A 10,310-nucleotide genomic window follows, 5' to 3' on the forward strand; every position below is an offset into this window, starting at 1 on the left:
AATAGGGACTTCAGCATTTTGAACCCTCCGGTCAACAGTATTTGGAGAGTGGTTGACTGGTGCAGATGAGTCTACTTTAAACTAACAAATCAATATAGTGGATGAAACATGGCCAAGTAAATTAAGAAATTTACTTCATAACAATGTGGTCCAGGGTTCAATCTTACTGCAAGCTATCTAGAGCAAATATATTTGATCATAGCTTCAGATTGACTCAAGTCTTGGGATGAAATTGGGAAGATGGAAATTGTAAGACTACTGGATGGAGTATGTCTATAATTGAAAGGTCTGACTTTGTTGTACATTGTGTTATACCGATTCTACCTAAGGATTACATTAAGAGTACATAAGCACATGGAATACTCAGCCCTCACTCAGTACACTACTCCAATATACAGGTGGTTCAGTTGATTGAACAACTGAATTTTCATCATTGAAAAAGACAATATGTAAGTTTTCCCAACATATGGATTCTCTGCTGATGGCAAACAGGCTTCAGCTGTGTCTTGGCTAGATGTATATCTAAAATGAAGTTGTCATCAATAAGAAATATCAGTTACTATATTACATCTGCGATCATTAATATATTTCCTACCTTGACAAACTTATGGAACTGTTCGATCTTCGAGTGGGCTGCAATTAGTTTGCTCTGTGTGTTGGTAATTGCTGCTTCACTCTGGGCTGCTATCTCTACAATATGTTTCTGGGCGGATTTTTCCAATTCACTTACAGCAGCTTGCATCTTCTCGTGCTGCTGTAAAGCGTATTCATACTGCCGATTCTGTTCAAAGTAACAATTTCACAATGTAATTAAAATCATATGCAATATTATTTTTCATTTTTTTTTGTACATGTTTTAATCACAGGAGGAAGAAGAACACACATGGCTCTTTTTCAGAGCTTTGAAGATTGGTGGGAAAATGGACATAAGTTATTTCCAGATCAAGAACCTAGCCTGAATGCTTCTAAAAGGATGGATTTCAATAAAATTATCCACAGGTCAGGTGGAGATGTCCCATCAAACAATGATTAAGTCTATCACTTATGTAATATGTTACTTCAAGTTTATAAAGGATGAGAAAACAAGATGTTTTGGTATAACATACAGACAAAAACTACCCTCAACTGCCTCCAAAATGAAGCAAGGAAAAAAATACATCCACATAGGTGTAGGCATGGCAGTGCGGTAAGAAGTTTGCTTTCCAATCACATGGTTCTAGGTTCAGTTCCACTACATGGTACCTTGAGTAACTCTACTGTCATAACCGTTTAGCATTGAGTTTGCTCTGTCAAATGTAATAGTTATTCATATTGTTTTGAACTAATCATGCATTATGTTGTAGCACTGAGATTTCAATGATGTGATTGTTTATTTTTAAAATGAGATTTTAGGGTAGGTGTCAGAAGATAGATATGATCAATTTGAACATAAAACAGGTAGATTATTTTGGGCCAGATATGGCCAATTTAAATGCTAAAGGTTTTAAAAAAGGAAGAACTCATTGGATAATGTAGAATTCAATACATTGCATCAGAAAAAAAAAAAAAACGGAGTGGTTGTTACCAGAATATCTTTATAATAGGTCTACTGCATTATACCCGACCTGAGATAAAATAGCAACACAACATTTTTGAAATAGGGCCAGCATATTAGTTTCTTTAGGTATTTCTGTGTCATCTGCTTGACATAGCCACTAAATTACTTTCTGACAAACTTCTTCCTGTCAATAAAAACTAAAACTGCTCATTTTAAGGTGTGAATTTTAAGGGCAGTGTGTCTAACAATGAAGATGGCATTACTACAGAAATGTTAATTGAATACTGATTTTCTATTCACATGCTTAGGAAGGGCATCCAGCTGTAGAAACTCTGCCAAATCAGATTGGGGCCTGGTGTAGCCATCTGGTTTCACCAGTCTTCAGTCAAATCGTCCAACCCATGCTAGCATGGAAAGCGGACGTTAAATGACGATGATGATGATGCTGAACATCTGATATCTTGCATCTCCAGAATAATAGATTTGTGGATTACATTTAAAGCTATTCATTGATTTATCCCTCAGCATCAACATTGCTTTAGTATTCATTTTCTCATACAGGCATGGGTTCAGATGAATTTAAAATAAAGCATAATCCTGTGCTATATTATGTAGAATACTTAACATCTGATGGCACCTCTCCTCTTTTTCCTGTCAGTTTTCTTCAGTCATAAGCTTAAATGAAGCCTACAATGAAATATTGTTCCTGGCACAATACACTTCAATCTCTAGCCCACAGATGTGCCATCACCACATTCAACCTTTTCAAACAACTACAATAGCCTTTGTTCTTTAGATCTAGCTGGTTATTTGGGTACCATCTCCATCTAAACCCACCTAACATACATTTGTCTCTCCTCTTCTAATTGCTCAAACCATCTTTGACTATACTCCATATCAATCACTTTCTCAGAGCATCATCTTCGGAATTCCCTTGTCAGCCATGTTTTTACTTGATAATGATAAATTGTGAAGATCATTATACAAGATATACATTTTACAAAATAATGACCTACTGTGTTAATATCACCAATCTATGAAGACCTATGAATGTCATGGAAGCAATAGCTTCCTCTTAACAAAACTATCAAAAAAGAGAAAACAAATTCTGAAGTTGAAACCTCAAAATTCTGCAAATTATATCAGAAACAGAGAATACTGAGGCAACATTGTAAGTCTCCAGTATTATACAACTACACAAGGCAGTGAGCTGGCAGAATATTTAGCATGCTGGGTAAAATGCTTAGCAGCATTTGATCTATCTTCATACTCTGAGTTTAAGTTCCGTTGAGGTTGACTTTGCCTTTCATCCTTTCAGGGTCAATAAAATAAGAACTAGTTGATCACTGGGGTCAATGTAATTAACTTACTCCCTCTCCTGAAATTGCTGGCATTGTGTCAAAATTTGAAACCAATATCATACAACTACTGCAATCACTATAGATTTATATAATAACAGACATAAAATTCTGACACAAAATTTTATTTCTAAAATGACAACCGAATCAGAATTTTTACCTTTTTCTCTAAAATGTGAACCAGGTTTTTGTGTTTCTTCTCACAGTCTTCTTTCTGTTTGGTCATTTCTAACAGTCTCTGATGAATAACATCATTCTAGTTGAAAAACAATAAAAGATTGTGATTGAACAGATTTGTGATTAACAACACTGAATAAACAGAATTATGATTAACAATAGAGACTGAACAGACAAATGATAAAAATAATGCAGACTGAGCAGGCTTGTGATCAAACAAGCTATAACCATTTAGTTCTTTTAACTAAGATTACAATTTCCAATGTCCTTCCGTTTTTATCATAGCAGATTGTGATTCCAAGAGTATTTTTCTATTTCAAGCTCAACAAGCAATCATCTAGCTAAGAGGAGGAGAAGGAGGGTCGTCGTCGTCGTCGTCATCATCATCATCAAATGCCCATTTTCTATGCTGGCATGGGTTGCATGGTTTGACGAGCTGGCAAACCAGAAGACTGCACCAGGCTTCACTGCGTTTTTACAGCTGAATGTCCTTCTTAATGCTGACCACCTTATAGAGTGAACGGGCCACTAGCACGGAAGCCAGACAGCTGCTCTGGCAATGAACACGCTTGACAGTGCTGTTAATGCTCCACTGGCGCTATGACCAGTCATCGAGTATGGTTCAATTACGATTTCACTTGCCCCAACAGGTCTTCGCAAGCAGAGTTTAGTGTCCAATGAAGGAGAGGTTGGCATGGGTGCCAGCCGTCGGATTTGGTTCGGTTTTGATTTCAAATTTCAAATTCCAAAATTCACTTGCCTCAACAGGTCTTCGCAAGCGGGGTTTTTAGTGTGCAATGAAGTAAAGATACGAATTAGTGAGCTGGCTATACTTCTGGCAGAGGTCACAGATTATGCTCTCACTGACCTTGCTGATGAAGGAAACAGCAAATAGATTTAGCACTTTATTCAGTACAATGATAGTTTCGACCAATCCAGCAACAGTCCATTATGGGCAAGATATTGTGCATCTAATTGTTTTGTGTCGCATCAGGTACATAAAGGGGATATGTGAATATATATATATATATATATATTATGTGACTTCATGCTTGTGTTTGCCACCCCCTTCCCCTGCTTGATAACCAGTGCTCATTTCTTTACAGGCCTGTGACTTAGCGGTTCAGCAAATAACACCAACAAAGCAGGTACTCCATTTAAAAAAATAAGTAGTGGGGTAGATTTGTTTGACTAAACTTGTCAAGGTGGTGTCCCAGCATGGCTGCAGTCCAATGACTGAAACAAGTAAAAGGAAAAGAAGACTAAACTCGTTAGCACCAAATAGTTTTTCCACTTACTCTGTCATGTTTCACACAAACATTACAGCAATTCCAGTTCCTTTTTATTTCAAAGACATATCTTCTTTTATCATAGACTAATTTAAAAGCTGCACTCTGTGCAGACAGAATTTTAAGCTAGTTCTTGTGGGGGGCTAATTGGGCCTACAGCCCAAAACTAAAGAGTGCTATAATGACTATATACTCTGGTGGTGTTTTATCGGAGGTTAAGGATGGATGAGAATTAATTCAGTAATGCAATAACTCAATTGCTACAGTCTCAAGTTGAATTCCGACTGTTGGCCAATTTGTCCCAAAGTTCTTATCACAACGTAAAATTAATGAAGCAAATGTCATTTATCTCCCCTTTGATCTCTGACGTCATCTGACAAATGCCAACCAAGATGGTGTGAATCAGCCAAGCTTTGCCTGCAGGAAATAGCAACTCAAATGCTTTTAAATCAAATCTCAATGTTGGATGTTCAAGAACCAAATGAAGGGCAGATTTTCAAATCTCAGGATCATCCAGACTCCCAAAAAAGGTATAATATGTTTATGTAGAGCAAATGTAGACTGAGGTACAGGAGTCCCAGACAGAATTTCACTTTTATTATGAGTGCTATAAAGAGTTGGGGAAACCAACAGAAAAGTAAATCTGTGACACAGGTTCAATTCTTTGTCAAACTATTTCAATTCACTTACTATCAGATCTGCAGTATTTGACCACAGTCAACTGTTTGGAAAAGAGATGAGCTTTGCTGGGCAGACTTGCCTTTAATACATTATAAGAGACTGATTCTCATACAAGCACATGTAGTCTAAAATAAGGCAAAAACACATTAAATAATACAGCCCTACATACTCTTGAGATAGACAGGAGAGTTATGACAGGATTGCCTTTCATCATAGGTCTGCTTGATCATAACTGAAAACCTGGGGCTAAACAATAACAATATTTACAACAAAGATCTGCAAGGAAAAGATACTGAGGGCCAAAATTAAAAATACCAAACCTTTAGTTTTTGTTGTTCAAAAATGTTATTTCCTTGTTTTAAACTTGTTTCTAAAACATTCTGGAAAAAAAATAAAAAGAACATCATATTAGTGAAGATAACAATAAACCTTTCTATTTAAGGCTCAAGGCCTGTAATATTTGGAGGAGGTAGTTGATTATATCAACTCCAGTACTAGACTGGCACCTTATTTTATCAACCCCAAAAGAATGAAAGGTAAAGTTAATCTCAGCACCATTTGAACTCAGAATATAAAGACAGATGAAATGAACGCCGTTAAGCATTTTGTTTGGGGTACTAACAATACTGCTGGCTCACCACCTTAGTGAAGATTACAATAATAAACCTGGCATTACGTTGGTTACAATGACAAGGGTTCCAGTTGATCTGAACAATGGAACAGCCTGCTCATGAAATTAACATGCAAGTGGCTGAGTACTCCACAGATATGCATACCCTTAACATAGTTCTCAGCTTGATACAGAATGTTAGCCCTTTAAATACAGGTGCAACTCATTTTTGCCAGCTGAGTGGACAATAATAAAAGACAAAAGCTAAAAGAAATAGAAATCACAAGAGAAAATAAAGAGCGCTTTTATTTCAGAGAAAGTGTTACAATCCTCCAGATGGCTATATAAAAAAAAAAAAAAAAAAAAAAAAAAAAAAAAAGAAATTCTGTTTGATCCCACAGGTCATAATGGACCCTGACTGAAAACTCCTAGTCTAAGCCATCTCCACCCTTCGTCACTAACTTCAGACAACCAAACTATAAAATCAGTATTACTTTTACTTAACAATTGAAGTGAAGAGGCCTTGAAATGAGCTTATGGATGTAAACTTTTCTCCTCAAACTAAAAAAAGTGTCATCATAAGAAAAAAGACATAAGAAATATTGCTTCTTTTTAGTTAGAAGAGAAGAGACCATTTTCAAAGCTTCATTAATTCAATTTCCTCTTATGTTGACCCCAAGGGTCATATGAATCCCAATTGAGAACCACTGGTCTAAGCCTTCCCTTATTCCCTAACTTAACACTTTAACATTCAAATTACTCAGTCAAATGTGATGTAATGTAATTCACATTGTTTTGAATTAATCATGTATTATCTCAAAGCTTTGAAATTTTGATGATGTGATTCTTTATTTTTAGAACAACATTGTAGGGTTGGTGTGAGAGATTGGATTTGAAATATTTAGGGCCTGATATGGCCAGATTAAATGCTAAAGAGTTAAGGCAACCAAACTATAAAACCAGTTTTATTTTTACTTAGCAATTAAACTGAAGCGGCCTTGAAATGAGCCTATGGGTGTGTACTTTTCTCCTCTGATTAAAAGAAATGTTATGAGAAAAAGTCATAAGGAATATTCTTTCATTGCTTGAATTTTTTTATATAGCTTTCTGGAGGAACGTAACACTTTCTCAGAAATAAAAGGGCTCTTGATAATTAACAGTGGTTTTTCTTAAGAAGGACTTCCAACTGTAAAAAGGTTAACACTTGCCTTAAGCAAATTAAAACACTTATTTATATTTAGACAACTATTAGACACAAGACAACATGTATGAGCATGGAAGTTGTGTGGCTTAGTGGTCAGGGTGTTGGACTCATGATCGCAAGATTATGGTTTCGATTCCTGGACTAGGTGATGCATTGTATTCTTCAGTAAAACGCTTCATTTCATGTTGCTCCAGTCCACTCAGCTGGCAAAAGTGAGTAATCTTATGATGGACCAATGTCCTGTTCAAGGAGAAAAATATATATGCGCCATGGAAACAGGCTCTATGAGTCTATATGACTCAGAAAAGGATGTATATCCTTTTTTATTTAACATGAATGAGTAAATATAAAGAGATTTATGGTAACCACTGACATCACTTACATAATCGGTTTAGCATTTGTTCTTTAACATAACAAACACGTCAAACATTTTGTTAGCAAAATTGTAGAAATATAAGATAACCTTACAATAACTTTGATAAGACTGAAACAAAAAGAAAAGAAAAAAATTCAACCAAGATACTCCTTATGTCTTTTTGCTTTATTATTTGTGTTTATGAATTCAGTTCTTCCCTCAAATTAGCAGTCTTTCAACATGATACACTGATATCTTTAATGACCAAATAATGTAATGAAATAGCCTGGAAATCAGCTCCAATTACTTCAAGCAAAGATTAGAAATAGTTTACTTTAACAATCCCAGCAGTTCCTGTTCCCCATACCACCTCCCCGCACGACACTTCATGTGTGCCAAGTCTAAATTTTCTGGCTTTCTTGTAATTCTAAACTGACATGGAAAACAATACCAATGTCGTCATCATTGTCTTTAGTACTGGAAAATACATTTTTTTTTAATATATCTATCATCATATTATTAAAACAAACACTGCCATTATCGTGGTTCTATGACAATATCAATGCTCTAAGAGCTGACTCCATTTACAATTACGACTTATACAAGTAAAAAAAAGAAGATTATTTAGTTTCAGTGTGTGTGTGCACGCGCGTGTGCATGCATGTGTGTGTGCTTGTGTGTGTGTGTGCTTGTGTGTGTGTGTGCTTGTGTGTAAGAATTAAATCAAGCTTTGCAATTTACTTCTCATATCAACTCTTATGTCATCCTAATATAAGGTGAGCTGCATCACAAAAATGCACTTTATGTACATAAAATGCTACTGTCTTTGTCCTAGTTAATTCTTGTATCACCACCATTGTGTTCCAACTTGATCCCCCTTTTTTTTGTAATTCTCCATGTATAAAATGTAGTTCAGATGAGAGGGAGAGATAACTAGAGGCACCGAAAAGAATAATTAGTAAGAAGGGATAATATGGAGAAAAAAGATGGATGCTAAAAGTAAGTAGCATAAAAGAGATAAAATATGTGCAGATACGCTCTCATAAAATTACAACAGCTGAATAGAGTAGAAGTGGAATGGAGGGATGGGTGTTAGGAAGATGAGAGGTGGGGAAAACATGACAGGAATAGATTGAGAGGAGTGTCCAGTGATTGTATAGGTATAAAACAATGCTTTTAGGATCAAACTTTTAACATAATAGATGGTGCTTCTCAATCACAATGGACCACTAATTATCATGGTCCTTTGTCATCTCCTCCACGAAGCTCAACTCTCTGAAAGCAGCCTTCATAGTCCTATGTCTTCCAGGATCTCCCTCTTACACAAGTTCCATCCATGTAAAGAAGTCAGTATTTCTTTATACAGCTGTCCTCATCCATATATATCACATAGCCATACTAGCACAGAGTTCTTTTGTGCACTATATCTGGTTCCTCTTATGTCTAACTTTTTTCACAACACAACTGTGCTTTGTCATACATGCACACTAACATTGCTTGTCCAATAGAAAATATTAGCTTAATTCCTTTGTAGTCTTCACATGACTTACATCCAGGGCCCACATCTCACTACAATGTAGCATTGCTGTTTGTACACAAGCATCATGCAATCTAACTTTCACTTTCACTTTGTGTGTAGGAGAGAGAGAGAGAGAGAGAGAGAGAGAGAGGATGTAACAGCTTTCTAAACTTTTACCATCCTATTCTTATTTTACCAACTATACTTTCAAAACATTTCCCTTCATTGCTAATTAGGTCACCTAAGTAACAAAAACTACCTACTACCTCCATGGAACTTCCAGGGCATTTGAGGAAATCTATTGCCCATATGTCATTAGTGTTTACTATTTTATATGTATATGAGAGGATTCTTTCAGTTTCTACACACACAAAGCTCTGATCGTTTAGAGCCTGTAGTAGAAGATACTTGCCCAAAATGTTATAAAGAGGGACTGAACCATACATATTGTTGGGAAGCAAATTTCTTAAGCACCAGAATTGATAGATAAGTATATTAAATCAAAAGTTGACAGTTTACTCAGAGTTTCATGCAAGGCTAGGCTGTTCTTGATTGTGGAATAAATTAAACTGCCTGTAGTTTGGGTTGATCATAGATGGGTCTGTAACAGGAATATTTGGCAGTTGCAAACACTTAGGAATCGAAACTGGATTCCTAAGTTTCAACAATCAGGACTTGTGTTGGTGATCAGTGGTGTCAGCAGTCATTTAGCCAATCCAATCCTAAGCAGAAATCACTGTGTCAGCATAAATGTGATTATGTTAGAGGCTCCAATTAAGTCTTTGATTTCATACAATATTTAAAGTGTTAAAAGTATAATCTTTCGACAAATATTGTTATAAATGGAATAATATAGATACTAATGTGACAAGAAGTAAACATAAATGTAGAATTGCCAATACATCAGGTGAAATGCTTGGCAGTATTTCTTCCAGCTCTTTATGTTCTGAGTTCAAATTTCGCTGAGATCAACTTTGCCTTTCATCTTTTTGGGGTTGATAAAATAAGTACCAGCCAAATACCAAGATCTATGTAACTGACTTGCTCCTGACAAGTATGGACATCAACTTCAGACATATTTTGGTGCTATTAGACCTCCTCAATAAATTATAGCTTCCTTTGTACTTAGTAGATTAGTGATAAGAAATCACTAGATTAATGTACAATAATATATACAACGGAATATCAGACATTATCATAATGACTGCAAGAAACCAGTCTTCCTCATCATAAAACATCAGTTAATTCAGGATAATAATACAGTGAAACAGAAAATAATCTTCTTCTTCTTCTTCTTGTCGTTTAACGTCCGCTTTCCATGCTAGCATGGGTTGGACGATTTGACTGAGGACTGGTGAAACCAGATGGCTACACCAGGCTCCAATCTAATTTGGCAGAGTTTCTACAGCTGGATGCCCTTCCTAACGCCAACCACTCAGAGAGTGTAGTGGGTGCTTTTACGTGTCACCCGCACGAAGGCCAGTCAGGCGGTACTGGCAACGGCCACGCTCAAAATGGTGCAATTCATGTGCCACCCGCACAAGAGCCAGTCCAGGGTCACTGGCAACGATCTCGCTAAA

At 36.2% G+C, this 10,310-nt stretch overlaps 1 protein-coding gene across 3 annotated transcripts in view; it reads right to left on the reverse strand.

Annotated features, from left to right (window-relative positions):
• The window catches only part of LOC106876256 (centlein-like), a 367,586-nt gene that overhangs the window by 3,742 nt on the left and 353,534 nt on the right, over positions 1-10,310 (reverse strand). For all 3 annotated transcript variants that reach the window (XM_014924756.2, XM_014924749.2, XM_052977284.1), the window contains 3 exons: positions 5,363-5,422; positions 3,056-3,151; positions 596-781 (listed from right to left, as the gene is read on the reverse strand). In XM_014924756.2, the coding sequence (XP_014780242.1) occupies positions 596-781; positions 3,056-3,151; positions 5,363-5,422 (342 nt within the window). The remainder of the gene's footprint in view (positions 1-595; positions 782-3,055; positions 3,152-5,362; positions 5,423-10,310) is intronic.

Source organism: Octopus bimaculoides, chromosome 2 (genome assembly GCF_001194135.2).
Source record: "Octopus bimaculoides isolate UCB-OBI-ISO-001 chromosome 2, ASM119413v2, whole genome shotgun sequence".
NCBI classification, from domain to species: domain Eukaryota; kingdom Metazoa; phylum Mollusca; class Cephalopoda; order Octopoda; family Octopodidae; genus Octopus; species Octopus bimaculoides.